At 38.7% G+C, this 19804-nt stretch overlaps 1 protein-coding gene across 3 annotated transcripts; it reads right to left on the reverse strand.

The window, feature by feature from the left end:
• Positions 1-1252: 1252 nt before the first annotated feature.
• LOC133871145 (fanconi-associated nuclease 1 homolog) lies at positions 1253-19153 on the reverse strand. Of its 3 annotated transcripts, none has more exons than XM_062308532.1 (14): positions 18511-19153; positions 15087-15595; positions 14896-15000; positions 12701-12914; positions 12542-12604; positions 12024-12098; positions 11818-11933; positions 10429-10499; positions 10242-10329; positions 10010-10150; positions 9703-9929; positions 4738-5011; positions 4352-4585; positions 1253-2370 (listed from the first exon to the last, which is right to left on the reverse strand). In XM_062308532.1, the coding sequence occupies exons 1-14, from the start codon at positions 18779-18781 to the stop codon at positions 1924-1926; spliced, it is 2835 nt and encodes a 944-aa protein (XP_062164516.1). In that variant the 5' UTR covers positions 18782-19153; the 3' UTR covers positions 1253-1923. The 3 variants fall into 3 exon arrangements, with proteins under 3 accessions (XP_062164516.1, XP_062164508.1, XP_062164525.1); XM_062308524.1 differs by having other exon boundaries at positions 12701-12965; XM_062308541.1 differs by lacking the exon at positions 1253-2370 and having other exon boundaries at positions 4360-4535; positions 12701-12965.
• Between the last annotated feature and the right edge of the window lie 651 nt (positions 19154-19804).

Raw genomic sequence — 19804 nt, forward strand, 5'->3', positions numbered from 1 at the left:
GTGAGTAGATGTTTTCATTTTCAAGAACTTCCATTTAGTTTGGCACATCTTAAAAAAAAAAAAAAAAAAAAAAAAAAAATGCATCTTATATTTTGTGACAAAAAGAGTATAATATACATGTAAATTCTCTTTTGAAGTCTTATTAAATGTACGTAGGTCTAACTCTAAAAAAAAATAAAAATTGTACGTAGGTCTTCTCCACTATGTATTTGTATGCGTGGCTATTAGTGGGAGTGGGAGAGTGGTTGGATCTTTGAGGATAATGGGATAAATGATTCATCATGCATGCATGCATGCCTGCCTGGAAGAAGAGGACACGAGGGAGATTTGGGAAATTCTGCAAAAAGTCAATAACATCCCTACAAGTACAAGGCACTAGTAGTCCACAATTGGCCAGCAATGCTCTGAGCAACTAATAAGATATTTATATGAAACACAAAACAGCTCTTGATAAGATGAGTTCATTGTTCCCGAGAGCCAACCCAGGCTTCTCCACGTGTACCAAACCGTGCTATTATTATTACTGCCTTTCCAACTTTAACCCTATACTTCAATGCACCAGACCGTGCTTTAAAAATTGCCCAACTTAGTTCATTTTGGTCCGCTAAGTATGTTTTTATTAGTTAATTACAAGGTCAGGATTTATTCAAATTCTGATTTACTTTTTACAGAACTTTCCACACCATGTAAGAATTATTTTGACAAGGTTTGTACTTAATTTTAGTTGGTGTAAAAACTAACTTATTACTTAAAAAATTTAAAAATTGAAAGAAATAAACGGTGGCCATGTGACTATTTTTAGGAAGATGGCTATATACGGCCGCATCTATGAGACTATGATGATAGGAAGTGATCATGCCGCCACCACTATACTATAGACATCCACACGGCCATGATGGGCAAGAAGTGGCTGTACGACCACTAGAATTTGTTATGAGTGGCTACATGACCACTTTTATCATTGTTAAAAGTGACCACGTAGCCATCACAACGGGCTAAGGGTGGCTGCACGATCACCGAAACAAACTAGAGGTGGTCACGTGGCCATCCAACCAGATCATGGTGGTCGTCCAACCACCCCTCTTTTTCATTGAAGTTGACCATGCATTTGCTTTTTTTCAAAATAATTATGTTTTAATAAAACATAATCAAATAATTTTCTCAAGTGACCCTAAAAAAAAAAAAAAAAAAAAAAAACCACACCAAAATATACTTCACCCATCATCCAAAAGAGAGATGATATAGGGGACACTTGACCGTCCAATCTTCCTCTCTTTTCATTAAAAAAATAATTTTAATCAAAAAGAAAAAAAAAATTGATAAAGGAGTGTACATACGAGTTCTTCTTATTCCCAGGCTCCCGCCTAAAATCAGGGAGGGAGTGGGGTCGATTTCCTCGAGATGAACTCTTTATCGATACATCTACTTACCAATTGAACAAAAATACCAGAAAGTTCCTCAATTTTATCCACTATAACAGAAGATATGGCCATACCTGACTAGGGTAAAAGAAAGCACATACGAGTTCCATGTCATCCAGCAATCCAAGACGTGTGTTCTACTACCACTCGAGCACCAAGCCAAGAGACAAACCTAGGCTGATAATATTCACCCATCAACTTCCTTTGTCGAAGTCTGACTCTAGGGTTTTCTTTCCCGTCTTTGGTCCTTGACAATAATTATCTACTGCTTTGCCCAAAATAGAACCTTGACTTTCTTGAATTTCTGTAGTGTAGAGTCTTCTCCAACACTGGTTGCAGGCGAGAGTCGGAAGAAAGCATTATTGTCCACATACACAAACATTAACGAGGATTTTCATGGAAAACTGTCCGCGTAATCATTGAATGGCTTCTGTGAACTTCATCCTCGTACTCATTCTTGTCATATTTTTCTTCCACTGTTACAGCAAAGCAATATGACTCCTCATGCAGACATTGGCAGAGGGCTCACCTTACAAACCTCTGTATTAAACCCACAATCCATTAGAAAAAGTAGCCATGCTCGCTGCTGTTCAGACAGCTGATCCCTGGGGCCTTTCACTTCAACAAGCTTTGCTTCACCCCTGTACTCCCCATGAAAGCGCCATAGCAATAAATCTGGCATTCCACTGGACCAGCTCCGGTAATCTTGCGCAAGATGTCGGCACAGTGAGGCCAAACAAGGGCCACCAACACATGTAACAGCTGCCCGAAGTTCGGTTAGGGAATGCCGGGTCCAATTAACTCCCCTACAAGCTGTTCCCACATGGGATTCCCATGACATGATGAGGATCCCCTCTGCCATGCCACTATGAATGTTTTGTAGGTGAGATTCTATACAACTCTTTCTTGCCGGATAAAAGCTATCATTCTCCAAATCCAAGGGAGCTGTCTGCAAAATGGAAATTCTTTTTTAACCTATTGACAGAGGCAAAAGGACAAGAAATTACTGGGAGATTGTAATTTGGAAAACAAAGAGTTACCAAACATGATTTTCACGCTAGTGAAAAAAGCCTCAATGACAACTTCATTTCTCTTATACCGAAGAAACCAGGGCCATTGACATTAGACCTATTAGCTTAATTAATGGATGGAGTGTACAAAATTGTTGCCAAAGTTCTAGCTAACATGTTGAAAATGAAAGTAGAGAAAGAAAAGATCGGAACTTCGAGGACCATGAGAGGACACTGGTGGAATTAAAGACTTTACTTTTTAAGACTATCATTGGGCCGCCACCTTTGATTTTAATATTTCAGGCTTTCATGTTTTTTCAGATCTTTTTCTGCTTCTAGTTAAGTGTCTCTCTAGTATATTTCATGTGTACTTGGGTTGTGCCTTTGCCCTTTTTAATGAATTTGCGATTACTTACAAAAAAAAAGTATGGAGTTCTACGCCAGTACTCCATACCTTTTTTGCTAAGTAATCGAAACTTCATTAAAAGCGCAAAGGTGCGTCCCAGGTACACGAAGTATTCAAGAGAAACACATAACTAGAAAGATAAAAAACAATGAAAATCAAGCACATTAAGAAAGTCTAAAGTAGTTGCCCAGAGGTAAAGAGTACTGAATAAGAAAGACTATAGTTTCACCACCGTTCTCTTGTGATTTTCAAAACTTCTATAATTTCTTTTTCTCTAAAGACACCATAAAAGGCAAAACGGCACCATCTTCCACACTACTACTTTGAGGACAGCCATATAACCCTCTCCACCAAGTGAAAGGTCTACCACTCATCTCGGCACAACCCAAGACAGACCCACTACACCAATAGTGAGTCATCTATAGGCTAGTAGCAAAACTAAAACCAAGATAACATTATGAAATGAACTTTTTTTTCTTTCTTTTTTTTTTTTTTTCTATAAGTAAGAATTCATTAAAAAGCGCAGAGGGGCGCAATCCTAGTACACAGGAAGTATACAAAAGTGCCCCTAATCAGAGGAAAGAAACGAACAAGAAAATAAAAAATCAGCGAACAGCTAATCAAACAAAACTCACAAGACATTTTTGCTCTTTTGTTGTAACAAGAGGAGCATCTCGAAGGTCTATGTTACTGAGCTTGCTATGCAGGGAAAGTATTTTAGGAGGCAAAAGCTACCATGCCGGCATGATTTTTCATTATAATAAGCTCTCCTCTATTTTCAGGTCAATCCAATATGCATATGAGTTCACATACCTTACTAACAAATAAATCTTTTTTTTTTTTTTTGAGGGGGGGGGGGGATGGGGGGTGTGGTTATGTCATCAAAGTCTATTAAGAGATTCAATTGTATGGTAAATACGCCAGTCAAACTGGAATTTCTCCCTTTGATGGCATGGGAGACATTATTCTGACAACTTTGACCACAACCGAATTTGGATGAGTTTTTGGCTGAATTTGTCCCAGTTGGGTTATGTTAGAAACTTAGAATGCTTTATATGATGTAGTGAGGTGAAAGTTTACATGCAAAATTCTCCATTAAAGAGACAGCTCACAACAAGGCTCATAAGGTTGCCTCATAATACACTTATCCTGCAAGATTAGGCACTTTATGTATTTTATAATATGTTTCACATGAGGTGTGAGCTGAAAAACATGATCACTCTCTCCTTGTTGCCAGTCTCCTATCTTCTTCATTGCCATATTCTAGAAGATCTGTTCCTTTATTTAAACTCTGATAGTCTGATACTTTCCACTATTTGGAATGAGGTGCTGAAGTGCACATAATATAGAACACCACACATTATTGGCACTTAGTCCCCCCAAGTTACATTTATCACTTATCAAAGGTAACAACCTTGATGGAAGTCACAAATGAAAGTTAAATTACAACATACTGGAAACAAAAAACGCTTGTGACATAAAATTAAGAAAATATGACAAATTAATAAACATACCTGAAATTTGGTGCGGAAGACATTTGGTACATCAGAAAATATGATGTCCCACATAAGCAGCCCAAATATAGTCAACCAAATGCCACTCTCTGTATGAACACCCTGCCATCCACCTCCTTCCCCAGCATAGTACTGTAGGGCAAGCTGCTCAACTCCACATTGCTCCCCATCTTCTCCATAAAACCTGTTTTTCATGCCCATTTCACAGTTCAGAGGTCTCCCTTGAACATGAACCTAATATGTTCTCCAGCAACATCAGTCACAATTGGAAGAGCAGCAACTTTTAGGAGTACTACTTTCAAGTTTAGACGTACTTAATGACATCGACTTGAAAGTTTAACAACCATATCAGAACATTAAAATTCTTAAAAGAACCAAGCAATTACCTCTGTGATTTTCCTCTTGATGGATGCTGAAAAACTAGGTGTTTTCCAGCGCCTCGGTGGTTTTCCTAAGCGAAGGATTCGCCTCTGCAGTGCCATTCTCGAACCGGCACGCACCCATGGATCCTGTAATCCATCTTCAGCAACTGCAAGGCTCTCATTGGGACACCCAATATGTTCCAAATTAATTGACAATCTTAGTGTCCAATATCCTCTTCTTCCATCACAAGTAAAACAAGTCAGCAACCACTTGAGTAAATTTATAGCGTCCTTATACCTGAGCAGAAGAAAAATGTTTTTTCAGCTGCTAAATAGAACAACTAAATGCTGAAATGCAGAGACCAACATTTTTGCGTTACTACTAATACCTGTAACTGCATTAGCAGGTTTTGTAACCATTAATAACCCCCTCATACAAGCAAGCATATTGAGTCAGCGGAAGCATAATGCCGAAAAATGAGAGTTTTTTCCTGCCTTCTTTGACATTTAGTGTGGTATTTCCTTTTGATTTCTATATCCACTATCAGCATACTAATTATTTTTTGATAAATAATTCATTTCATTGATGAGCATGGATGGATGCAATCCTAGTACACAGGATGTATACAAAGAAAGTCCCCTTACATGCTAAAAGAACAAAAATCCACAAATTCAGAAAAGTTAGAAAATTGAGAGATATTATACGCCCCAGTCCAACTAAAAAAACGATTTGACTAGGATATATGCTTGAGCTCTTTCCTCGTCTTCTCTTGATCTTCAAAACAATTTATTTTTTTTTTTGATAAGTAAGAGAATTTTATTAAAAAGCGCAAAGCGCAATCAAGTATACAGGGAGTATACAAGAGAGACAATTAAGAAGAAGGAGAAAGCAAAACAAGGAAATCGTTATAACTAATCCCTAGAGGTGCGAGATACGCAGCCGTCCAGGAGTACAAAGAATGAATAAAAAAGGAAATGAGCTCCTCTATTGTTCTTTCTTTGTCCTCAAACTGTCTTTCGTTGCGTTCCGTCCACAAGCACCACATAAGACAACGGGGAACCATTTTCCACACGACCGCGCTTCGGGAGCGTCCCCCCGGCCACCAACAGGCAAATAAGTCTACCACCCGAAAAGGCATCACCCAAGGCAGACCGAAGCGTCTGAGAATATCATACCAAAGAACGCGTGCAACCTCGCAATGAAGAAGAAGGTGATCCACAGTCTCCCCGTTCATTTTACACATGCAGCATCTATCAATCACAATGACACGTTTCTTCCTGAGATTGTCCAGGGTGAGGATTTTCCCTAGCGCTGCCGTCCAAGCGAAGAAAGCCACTTTCAATGGAGCCTTGGTTCGCCAAATGCTTTTCCAAGGAAATAATATAGCTTCATTGCAAGCAAGAGCCTTATAGAATGATCTAACATCAAAAGCCCCTTTGTGAGAAAGGGACCACCAGAGCCGGTCTCCTCCATTTGATAATCTCAGGGGTTTTTCCGGTAAAAGATCTTCTAAGGATTTTTTGAAGGCGATTCTGGAGTATAGTCTCTCGGTGGGGATCACGTGCGATGGCTATGAAGGTCAGCTATCAGCCGTGTTCGAGGCTATCCTAGCTGAAAATGACAAGAAGGAGACGGGTTCTTGTTCGAAAGCGGGCAACAAGTTCAGCAGGGAACTAAACAGATTATCATGTTCTATTAATTATGATGTGCGAAGCGGAAGCACATCTCTTAGTAGGTGCAAAGGGAGGGCGCTTGGAGGTTCTTTATGAAGCCAAAAATTCTATCGTGGAATGTCAGAGGATTAAACGAGGGTGGCAAACGGTTGAAAGTCAGAAACCTTATTAGACAATGGAAGACAGACATTATTTGTTTGCAAGAAACCAAATTGGAGTTTATCTCCAACAGCTTAGTGAGGAGCCTTTGGGGATGTCACTTCGTTGATTGGTGCTACTTACCCTCATGCGGGGCCTCTGGCGGTATCCTAATCATGTGGGATAGAAGGGTTGTTGAGAAATTAGATGAGTACGTGGGGGAGTTTGTTGTGGCTTGTTCATTTAGGAGCGTTGCCGATGACTTTAATTGGGCCTTCGCAGGAGTATACGGTCCTAACCTTGATTCTTTGAGAAGCTCGCTCTGGGCTGAGCTGGCTGGCCTTGCTTATTTGTGGGAGATGCCTTGGTGTATTGGGGGCGATTTCAATGTCACTCGCTCTCCTACTGAAAGGTCTAGGGAAGTTCGTCTTAACGCTGCTATGATGGAGTTCTCTGACTTTATTTTCGAGCAGGGCCTCATGGACTTTCCTCTTGCTGGAGGGATTTTCACGTGGTCCAATAATCAGGAGAATCCCTCTTGGTCTCGTCTTGACAGATTTCTTGTTTCTCCAAATTGGGAGGTCAAGTTTCCAGGGTCTATTCAGAAAAGGCTTCCTAGATTATGTTCTGATCATTTTCCTATCCTATTGGATTGTGGTGGCATTCAACGGGGTTCCAGACCGTTCAAGTTTGAGAATATGTGGTTGAAGGCCGAAGGGTTTGTGGATAAGGTTCGGCTTTGGTGGGCGTCTTATCGCTTTCAGGGGTCTCCTAGCTTCATCTTCACTCAAAAGCTAAAGGCCTTAAAGGCTGACCTCAAGAGATGGAACGATCAGGAGTTTGGTAATGTGGAGTTCCGCAAAAAAAAGCTTATGGAAGAGTTATGTACTTTGGAAAGGTTGGAGGAACAACAAGGTTTATCTTTCGAAGAAAAGGAGAGGAAATGTGCGGTCATCAGAGACTTGGAGAACTCTATAGTACAGGAAGAGATTAGTTGGAGACAGAAGTCTAGGGTTCTTTGGCTGAAAGAGGGTGATAAATGCACTAAATTTTTTCATCAAATAGCTAACTCGAACAGGAGGTCTAATTCCATAGAATCGCTCTCTATCAATGGTTCTATTTCTTCCGACCAGCAGGTGATCAGGGAACATGTTGCTCAATTCTATGAGTCTCTCTTTACAGAACCTCTCCCATGGAGGCCTAGAATGGATAATATTGCTTTTGATACCTTGGATGTAGCCGAGGCCTCTTCCTTAGAACTTCCTTTCGAGGAAATGGAGGTCTTAGAAGTGGTGAGATGCATGAATCGAGATAAGGCTCCTGGTCCTGATGGGTTTTCTCTTGCGTTTTTCCAAGACTGCTGGGATGTGATCAAGACTGATCTCATGAAGGTCTTTTGGGACTTTCATTCACAAAGCAAGTTTGTCAAAAGTGTTAATGCCACTTTTATTGCCTTAATTCCGAAGAAGTCTGGGGCTGTGGATCTAAAGGACTTTCGTCCTATTAGTCTTGTAAGTGGTGTGTACAAGATCATTGCAAAAGTCCTTGCTAATAGACTTAAAAAGGTTGTGGAGAAGATTGTTTCGTCCCCTCAAAATGCTTTTGTGAAAGGTAGGCAAATTCTTGATTCAGTTCTTATAGCCAGTGAGTGCTTGGATAGTCGAATCAAATCCGGTAATCCAGGGTTACTTTGTAAGTTGGATGTTGAGAAGGCCTACGATCATGTCAACTGGGATTTCTTATTGTATATGTTGAGAAGATGTGGATTTGGAGAGAGATGGTGTTCTTGGATAGCCCAGTGTATTTCTACGGCGCGGTTCTCAGTGTTGGTGAATGGTTCCCCAACTGGTTTTTTCAGCAGCTCTCGTGGCCTTAGACAGGGTGATCCTCTGTCACCCCTCTTGTTTGTTATTGTGATGGAGGCTCTTAGTAAGTTATTCTTCGTTACTGCCCAAAAGAACTACCTTTCAGGGTTTTCTGTGGGTTCTGGTAACAGTGAAGCAATCAACATTTCTCATCTACTGTTCGCAGACGATACTTTAGTCTTTTGCGGGGCTAATGCTGATCATCTCCATTATCTCAGTATGCTCCTTTTATCTTTTCAAGCTGTGTCAGGACTGAAGATTAATCTGGCTAAATCTGTTATTGTTCCTGTGGGTGATGTGGATAATATGGACAGTCTGGCTAACATATTGGGCTGTGGAGTTTCCTCTCTTCCTATAAAGTATCTTGGTCTTCCGTTGGGAGCTCCCTTCAGGGCAAAGTCTTGTTGGGATGAAGTTGTAGGGAAGATTGAGAGGAGGTTGGCTAGCTGGAAGCGGTTGTATCTGTCGAAAGGGGGCAGGGTTACCCTTATAAAGAGTACTCTCTCCAATATTCCTACGTATTTTCTCTCTCTTTTCCCTATTCCATCCAGTGTTGCTAATCGTATTGAGAAGTTGCATCGAGACTTCTTGTGGGGTGGTATAGGCGATGAATTCAAATATCATTTGGTTAGTTGGTCCAAGGTCTGTTATCCTATTTCCGAAGGTGGATTGGGTATCCGGAACTTGAGAATCTTCAATAAGGCGCTTTTAGGAAAGTGGTTGTGGCGGTATGCTCAAGAGAGAGAGGCTTTATGGAAATCTGTGGTGGATGTAAAGTATGGTTCTACTAGGGCTGGTTGGTGTTCCCTAGACCCCCCTGGGTCTCACGGGGTGGGGATTTGGAAGAACATTAGAAAGGGGTGGAGCTTGTTTTGTAGCTATACCAAACTTATCTTGGGTAATGGGTCCAGGATACGTTTTTGGGATGATGTTTGGTGTGGAGAGATGCCTCTCAAGGAAGCTTATCCAGTGTTGTATGATATAGCTTGTGCCAAGAATTCTTTGGTAGCAGATCACTTGGTAGAGGTTAGTGGATCCTATCAGTGGGATGTTAGGATAGGATCACGGTGGGGTCTCACGGTGGATCCTTCAAAACAATTTATAACTAATTTACTAACTATAACTAAACCCTTCTCATAATTTACACAGAAATTATATATCATAAAAACAATCACAAGTGAGACATGATTACTCAAGTGTATACAACTGGAGAAACATATTAATGGAAAAATGAAATCACGCGCAGAGGTTAATGTTGTAGTTTGCAGTATAAGCAACAAAAAGAAGCAACAATTTGCAAACACATTAATACCTGCGCTCCCGCTCGAGAAAGGAAACTCCCAAGGAGACCACTTTTGAGTAGACCCACAATGCTGAAAAGCGTGAAAGAAATGTAGCTACTGATTCAGAGGTCGAGGATTTAATTGCTTTAGTAGGAGATAAGGATATACGGAAGTCAGCAATCTTTATGCATTTTAACACTAATTCAACATCGTTTCCATCAAGAGCTTGGTCCATTAGTTGTGCCACTTCGATGGCCTGTAATCCATGACCCTCACATATGGTAAAGGCAATTGAATGTCAATATTTTTTTTACTAAATAGAAACAAAGGTAGGACCTCTTCATAAGCCAGCAGGTCATCTCGACCCGAGAAGATTTGTTCTGAAATTATGCAGTTGTAAGTTGGATACTTGACTATTCCCAAGTCAACTAGTAGAAATGCTGATAGATCTTGCTCACTATTCAGGAAGAAAAGCTTCTGCAGGAGCAGTGAAATTCATAAAGACCATTTCAGACAAAATTACAATTAAACCCACATATAAATGACACACTAGAAGACATGAAAGCACCTCAGCACGCCAGATAAGGGATTCAGCTTTTGAAGATATCCTGATACAGGCACCAGTTTTATCCAAAATCCCACTTGGTAGGGATGGGCTGCACATAAAGAGAGCAAGAAAAAGATAAACTTAATATACACTCATTGACACACCTAAATGAAAATTTCACCAAGTCTCTTATAGATCATATTCATACCATAATCCATCTTCATATGAAGAGAGAAGAGATTCAATAAGATTCTTCTTTCTTGTACCATGATTACAGTTCTGAAACCTCAAAAGAAGCACAAAAAATTGAACATAAGACCCATCAGATAACAATAAAAAAATGCACTTGAGCATACTTCAGATCTAAGAGAGATTAGAGTTAAGAGTGAGTTAAGAGTCCATAGCTAAAAGTTATTTCACTTGTTTAGGAAGAGCATAAGTTTTATCGGATAATGATAACTCCTAAATGTAATTCATTGTGGGAATCGATTATTTTAACTGGAATGCTCTGTCTTGCTCATTGAGTTTGAAACTGGAAAGACAATAGCTAAAACCTCAATTTGGTAGGACAAGCACAATTAAAATGCTGTTCAAGGCAGTAAGCATATGAAGACAATGCCAGCAAAAGAATAACTATATGGATAGTCAGTAGCCTATATCTTGCACTATTAATTAACGGGACAGATACCGTTTTCTACTTTTAGGAATTATTAGTACTAACAATGAGAGTTCGTTATGAATTATACGTGTAATGTGTTTATGTAGAACAACATCTACATGCATATAGAGACAGACAACAGATGGGATATTTACACACAAACATACATACAAATATACATAGTATGAGTAAAATGTTTGACCCGTATCTGTCCACACAGTAGCTCTCTTACTGTGTAGTCATCGAAAGCCAATTAATCAATTTTGGAGCGAAAACTATGGATGCAGCCAAATTTAGAAGGACCCACCCATAATGCTCCGTCTGTTATTATAACATAAGAAATATGCGCAAAAACCAATCATGCCTTTGGTTTCTGCACCACAGAACCACATATGGAATGCATTTAATGGTTACCGGACCTAATATGTCAAAACTCAAAAATTTAGAAACATAATATGACATAAACTACAAAAGTGACAACTAAGACCGTGACAGGTCTAAAGTGACAACTAATTTTAAGTTTAGGCTCAAAAATCTGAAAGGATCTGGCTGATGTTTATATGATGGCTACAGCCTTACATTAACATTCTTCATTCGTACTTTAGACTGGCTATGCATCAATTACAAGAATGAACTAATAAAAAAATAATTCAGAAGGCTAATTAAACCTTCGGAATCAACTAAACCTTTATTCTTGCATGTTCAGTACCAAGCCTCCATATGAACACTGCAACATTCTGACTTATACTAATTTTGTCCAGAAAGAAATATGAAGAATACAATGTATAATGGAGACAGATTTGCACAATACAATACATTCTTAGCATAATAATATCGTAGCAATTTTCTACTATAGGACACACTAAAAGAGTGGATGCAGCATCAATTGAGTCAGAATGGGGACTAAAAGTTCTTAGAGTAATGTCCATAATTGCAAACCTTAAGCTTGCCCAAAATATCACGTAGCTCAGAAACAGTGAGCAAATTCAACATTTCCTTAATGTCATTGTCATGAAGTCCGTCTGTATCTTCAACTGAACATATATAACCAGTTGCTGCAGTATGATAAGTGATATCAAGAAGGACCTCAATTTAGAAATTTGCCACAAAAAAGATTACAAGAAATATTACTACTATATTTTTACCAGAGAGACCCTTGACTGCTTCTTGAGGATCCAATACTTCTGAGTAGGAAATATGAGACATCCGGAACCATGGCCCTAAATTATGCATTTCAATTTAGTATTTCATTTTTGAATGTGTTATTTATTTATTGACAATCTGATAGATGATATATATGGTTTGAGGAGCTACAAGCTTAGGCATCAACTTTAATTTTTTTTTTTTTTTGATGCACCAATTACTTCATTTTGATGTCAAGTAATTGCTACATGAGTAAAATCATATTAGAGTGAACATAAGTCAATCCAATTTCAATCCGTTTTAGCTGATTACAAAGAAAAGTGACTAGATGTCAAACTTGCAATCATCTTAAAATGCACAAAAATAATACATGAGAGAAATAACTTAAAATCTTAAGAAACTTCTTTTTTGTAGTAAAAAAACGAATACACGTAATGCAAATTGTAAGGAGATGACAAGATAACTAGAGATGCACAGTTAAAACTAATATACTAGAAAAGATCATCTGATAATAAGAAACCTTTTCGTAAATAAAGCCGAACAAAAAGCCTCTGACTATCATTTGAGAGTGAAGTAAATGATTCTGCACACATATAGCACATATAAGAAAGTCAGCCTGTCAGGGGAAAAAAAAAACTCAAAAGGGAAAAAGAAACAAAGACATAGTTAGATTTGGTACCCATGAAATTTTTTTCATCATCTGTGAATAGGTGAGGATTACTTCTTAAAACCTCGTGTATTAATAGACAAAAGTTCTGCTGATATTTTGTCATGCTGGGTGGACAATCCTTTGAAGATTCAACTACAGACTTAGCATTTTTCCACAAACATTTGAAAGCCTCTACAACTTCATACTCCTTTTCACCACGTAATATGCTCTTGTGACACACTATCTGAATGGGAACATAATCAAAAGGATTCTTTGGAACAGAACTCACACATCCCTGAAAGATCCCAAAGTTACCGTGATGAAACAAAAATCAAGTAGTTTCATTATTCTTTACATATATATATATTTATTAAAAGCGCAAGGGGCGCAACCCAGAATAATACAAGAAAAAAGATACTCAGCAAGTCAAGAAAGAGAAAAGAGAGTACAAAATCTACAAAGCTAGCGATATTGAGAAGGGCATTAGCAAAGATCCACTCAAAAAGTGATTTAAGAAATAAAGTAATAGATTCAAACTTGTCTTCTCGCAATTGAAACTTCGAGCATTGCTTTCACTCCAAATGCACCATATTAAAAAAAAGAGGGGATAAAATTCCAACAAGCCAAAAGATCCACCACTGTCTAGGCATAACCCACTCTACTCCAAACATCCGGAAGACCACATTCCACAAATCTCTCACATCATTACAATGAAGAAGGAGATGATCCGGAGTTTCCCCACTATTTTTACAAATACAACACCAATCCACCACTATTATGTGATGCTAGTGGAGATTATCCAAGGTGGGGATTTTTCCCAAGGAAGCGGTCCAAGAGAAGGAAAAAAAAAAGTCATCCTCAAAGGAACCTTAGTCCTCCAAATGCTCTTCCAAGGAGAAGAGTCAATGTTGGGAACAAGAACTTAGGAGAAAGATTTTACCTTAAAAGATCTATTTTTCGAAGGAATCCAACATAGCTTATTGTCACATTCTCAACTCATCTTGACGTTGATAGAATACAACACGTTGAATAAGTGGGAAACGGAGTCCACCTCCCAATCATGCACCAATTTGATAAAATTAATATCCCAATGTACCACATCATTGTGAGCAACCATAAGGTCAGTGACCAAAGCATCTCTATTCCGTAAGGCCCAGAGGTAACGATAGTGCACCAACCACCCACCAAACTACCATATTTTATATCCACTACTTGACGCCAACAAGCCTCTCTCTCCACAGTATACCTCCATAACCGCTTTCCCAATAGAGCCTGATTGAAAGTAAGCAAACTCCTAATCCTTAACCCTCCAAGATAAAGAGGAATACAAACCTTCTTCTAATTAACCAAATGGAATTTAGACTCTTTATCCAGACCACCTCACAAGAAATCCCTCTGCAATTTTTCTAACTAGTTAGCAACACCAACCGGGATAGGGAAGAGAACACAATGAGTGTTCATATATAACCCTAAAAAATATCATTTGAATAGTAGGTGAAGGGAAAAGAAAAAAGAAAAACAAAAGATAAGGAAACAAAAGTTGATATTTAAAACATTTATACTACTTTACAACCAAACAAGCATGTTAATAGAATATAAGTCAATATTTCATACTTTTTCAAAAAAAAAAAAAAGAAAAGAAAAGCCAATATTCCTTATGAAGCCCATGGATTTACAATTTTACACCAAAAAAAAATGCAATGATAGAAGGAAAAGCACAGGAGAAGCAACACTAGCACACATGAAGTATACAACAGAAGTCCAAAAAATCAATTATGCAAGAAGTAGCAAACTAGCAAACTTAGTTTGATTGGCATTAAGGCTTTAGTTGAGTTCAGTCAATTATGCAAGGAGTGTTTAAAAACAAGTGTGATGCTCAATAACAATAACCTCTTAATTGGTTATTATTCAAGGAGTTGAGTTAATTGGATCACCACTACAGAAGGTTGTTGCTTTTCTTTGTTTTTTTTTTAACAAGACCATTTCCTTATTTATATTAAGAGAAAAGAACTATGGGAGCAATCCCATCAATGAAACGACAAGCTCTATTGAGTTTGATGTGAATGGAGGCCAAAGGTACATAGAAAACTTTATTCAAGAACGCACTCCCCTAGTAGCCTTACTCTTCATGTAATATAGAAGACACTCCCAGTTACTTAAAAATTGAACAAAGATGCATAGAAATTCAGGTAACATGATTCTTTCCAATTAAAGAAATAAATTACCTCAAAGCTTAGGCAGAACTTCTCAATTAAAGGAGACAAATATTGAGCTAATTCACGAGGGAGAAAACCAAGCATTTTACCGCATCCAGTGTCTGCAGAAATAACCTGACTCAAAAGGACCATGCAATGCCTTTATTATAAATAATTTAAAAGTTAAAACATAAGGCAAAAGCACAGAATAAAGGAGTAACCTTTATAGCATTGGGATCCTTATCATTATCAGGGTCTCGTAGAAGAGAAATGCTTGCCCCAAGATGTAACTCCTTTTCATCACTAAACCTACGGCCAACAATAAAAGTTTCAAGAGTAGCCCCAGATATGTCATCTATAGTTACATCCCTGTCACCTTTAAGAACCTCATTCTTCGGGGACAATAGTTGGGTGGTGTCCAGACTGTAGTTGATCTTGTCATCATTGATTGGGTTTTCAGACGGACCATCTTTGTAAGTTTGCACAACAGACTCTAACTTCAGGGATGATCCACACAGATCAATGTCATTTTCTTTAGTAGCACTAAATTCAAGCAATCCATGAACAGCATTGCGTACACAACGGTCATCAGGACCTGTATCACACACACTGTTTTCTAACTGTTCTAACTCTAAGGAACTAGCTTGAATCTTAGATTGTGACCAGAAGTTTGACTGAAGAAGGGTCTGCTGGGTCAATTTTCGCTTGGTTCCTCGAGACAGGCATGCATCTGGAGGCCATTCATCAAAACCATAAGAGTAAGCATCCAATAAGGCCATTCAAAATTACAGATATCAAAACATTAGGTAAAAAAGGTCACAATATGACATCATGATTCTTTTTCTTTTTGCAAAGTAAATAGCATCAACAAAAAAGATACCAGGGCACCACCCAACTACATTAGAAGTATACAAGAAATGAGCTCCTCATACCAAAAAAAAAAAAAAATTAAACACATAAAGAATGCATGGTCCAAAAAGGAAAAGAAGATTAGACAAATGAGAACCAGTAATCCAAGCGATTAAAAAAGCCAAAAGAGGGTGCCTCAATATCACTACTTGATTGGTCCATCCCTTCGAATGTTCAACTTCAGCTATTTCATACCATCCATAAATTTTTTGATAAGTAAAATTTTATAGAAAAGAAAGCGTAAGACCCCCCTACGTACACAGGAAGTATACACAAGAGAGCCAAAGCTGACCCAAAAAAACCTGAACAAAAGAAATCTAATACAAATATGCTTCCAAACAAAGGCCAGGTATGTTTAGGATAGAATATGGCCCTTAAATCTCAAGTAATGTAACATTTGTACAACAGCCCTATAGGGGGACATTTAGGATATCATTTTTTTTTCTTTTTTGATGACTAGAAACCCCTCCAAGAGTGTGATGAATGTCAATTGCAATAAGACTAAAAAAGTGGAACTAGCAGGCCTCCTTCAACATTCGCCAATTCCAAGCTAAGTATGGACTGAAATTAGCATGAACTTCAAAGAAGGACTTTCCTCTCACATGGCCACAATGTGATAATGGTAGTAGTCGACAACCTCTCCAAGTATGCCCACTTTGTCAGCCTTTCCTATCTATACACAATTGTTACACTGGCTAAACTTTCTTGGATCAAATATTTAAATTGCAAGGCATGCCTTCCACCATAGTCAGTAACTCAGAGATCTTACCTTTACCAGTGTATTTTGGAGGGAACCTTTCATTTTATAAGGAACTCAGTTATCTCTTAGTTCATCTTACCACCTACAATCAGACAGACAATTAGAAATAGTCAATAAATGCCTCGAGAATTGCCTTGCTTGCTTCATTAGAGCAAGACCCAAAGAATGATCCAAATGGTTATCACTGGCAAAATGGTGGTATAACACCAACACCCACGTCACCGAAATAACCCCGTATGAAGTTGTATATGGTGTTCCCCCTATCTCATTTCCTACATTCCAAGACAAGGGTGCAAGCTATGGAAGAAGTGCTCAAGACCAGAGAGGTGCCCCACTTTGATTTCCGCCCCGTTAGGTGGCCTAGAGCAAGCCGGTAATGGACCTACTTACCTGTTGGAGAGTGTGTCGACGACATCATGTAAGTCTTCCTCCTCCACTCTCCGCCCCACTCCACCTCCTCGCATCTCAATCACTTGCTTGTTCTAACGGGCAACGGCTTTTGCGTAGTTGGTTCTAACATACGTAGTAGTAGCGAGCAGTTCTTTACCAGATCGAGAAGCTTGAGCAAGAAATTCACCTTTGTCATATATTCCATATATTACACTAGATCACACTAGATAGATATATTCTAAAGGAGAATCTTTAAGCAAGCCCACGGTGGAATGAAAAAGTTCGCTTACCTTCATCGAACAGAATGAGAATTTGAGGTGGGAGACTGAGTTTTCTTACTTCTTCAACACACATTTTCAACAAGGGTTTTCAGCCCTTATCAAGCAATCCAACGCATTGGTAAAGTAGCTTCCAAGCAGGACCTTCCACCTGAAACCAGAATCCACCCAGTGTTCCATGTATCATGTCTTAAAAAGAAGTTGGTATCTAGGACTACAGCCCAACCAACCCTGCCTCAGCACCAAAGAATAGATCTTGCATCCAAAACCATAGACTATCTGACCTAGAAGAATGGTTAAATACGGGGAAACCGTTCTCGTTAAATGGTCTCGGTCCGTGATTAAAGATGCAACTTGGGAAGACTATGGCCAGCTGAAACAAAAATTCCCTAACCTTGAGGACAAAGGTTAATTGAAGAGGTAGGCACACATGTCTGTGCCTTAGGTGTCAACGAGTAGATTCGGGTCAGTAGGTTAGTTTCTGGTTAGGAAGAGATCTGTGGTGGCTGGTTTCTACGGAAAAATGGGAAAATGTGAGCTGTTAGTGGAAGAAGAGGAAGAGGTGTGCGGATCAGTTGTAATCATGTGCGAGTTAGTGAGTCATGAGTCCAAGTCGGTTAAATGTTAGTCTCCTTGTCAGTCTTTCATTTGTATTTAAGAAGCCTCCTGATTAATTAACGAGCTATGAGGATTTGTATCTTGTTTGGCCCGGAGGCAGGGCAACTTCTCTCTTTTCTTCATTTTCTTTTTTTTTTGATAAGTAAGAAGAACTTTATTAAAGAAAGCGTAAAGCGCCCCTAAGTACACAGGAAGTATACACAGGAACAACCAAAGCTAACCCAAAAAAAAACCCGCAACGCCAAGGCCCTAGAACACAAAAGAACCAAAACAAGCTACAAAAGGACCCAACTAAGAACAGAACTACCCACTACCCTTCAAGGCACAACAAACCTACAACATGTGTGCCTTGCCTTTCTTACGCCTAGAGGGATAGTTCGCATCACCATAGTTAATGGAACTATGCAAATTTAGAAGCTCCCTTTTCCCTTTAGACTTCTGACGCGCAAAAAATTGGAACTCCTCTTCCATGGCATCCCAAATAGCCAATGCCTCCTCGATGAAGGTTTCTCAAGTTTAAGAAGTCAACCACCATATAACATTAAGGGATAACAACTTCCTATGCAAACTTATTTTAAGAAGCCCGTAGTGGCTTTATCACAAACACTAAAGCTGCAAACCCTTATGTTCCTAAAAGTACACATAAAAATCAATCAATATATATGTACATACGAAAAAGGAAATGCATACCCAGATGAGAGTTGATGGCATTGTGTTCCCCAATGACTTCGTGCCCACAAACAGGGCAAGTTACCAATTCTTCTGGGTGACAAGTCTCGTTCCCAAACTCTCTTTCTTCTTCGCATTCGTCCAATTTTTTATCAGCCTCTGCATTCTCAACGGAGACGATTTTCCCATCATCACCGATGCCGACAGGAGCGGAGAGAAGAGTTTCACGATTGGGAAGGAAGCGACGCCGTTTGCCCACCAATCGGATCAAGCTCTCTCTTCCGCGGAGCATTATGGGTTACATATAAAAATGTAAATTATTTTCTCTGCCCTCCATCACAATCTCAAAGCGACTCTCTCTAAGCTTCGATTTGAATCGCTTTTGTTCTTGTTTTTCGTCTTTCTATAGCTTCTGCGTCTCTATGTGCAAGTATTTGGGCTTGTATGTGTTGTATACACAGATTGAGCCCTTGCAGGGATTTGCCCTACCTGTTATTTCTCACTTCGCTCGATAAACGCTTTTCCCCAAATTTCCCAAACCCGTAGCAAACCTAGCTGTTAATCAAGAGCTCGATTCCTGTGAAAAATTTGTAAGCTCATAAATAATTATAATAGTTTATCTCGGAGAACCAGTTGATCGCGCCCACCCCTTTAGAGAAAGAGAAATGAGAGATCAAATGATTCAAATGTCCCGCCGTTGGGGGAGCGATATATATAATTTAATTTCTAAATTAGGGTATTTTCGTCATTTCATAATTGTTTTAAAAGAAAATAGTAGGTAAGGACTTCTTTTCTTTTCTTTTTTCTTTTTTTTTACCTAATTAAAAAGGCAGAGGTGGGCAATCAGAGTGACTATTCTACTTGGACATGACCATAGTAACCTCTGCCCGCTTAGCAATTGCATAGATGGGACTTAGACGGTAAGAAACTGCAAGTGCTCCCAAAAGTCTAATAGATGGAGCTTTACTATCCAGTCCTACCGAAAACACTAGCGATACCCAAGTTAATGGAATAGTAAATCAAGCAAAATATTGTTATTTATAGGGATAATGTTTAAATGAGTAGTTTATTAGAGAAGAAAAAATATTTAACCCTAGAAAAAACTATAATGATATTTGTCGAACTGGAGGGACTGTTATTAAACAAGGTGTCGTAAAAAAAACTGTAGCATATGAGCTGTAATTTTTCTAATGATCCAGATTTAATTTTACTATTTTTTTTTTTTTTTTTTTTTGTCATAAAAAGCTTAGAATTAAACTGAGATTGTTGAAAAAACTACATTACATATACTACATTTCTTTTTAAGTACCTTGTA

Source organism: Alnus glutinosa, chromosome 1 (assembly GCF_958979055.1).
Source record: "Alnus glutinosa chromosome 1, dhAlnGlut1.1, whole genome shotgun sequence".
Taxonomy (NCBI): Eukaryota; Viridiplantae; Streptophyta; class Magnoliopsida; order Fagales; family Betulaceae; genus Alnus; species Alnus glutinosa.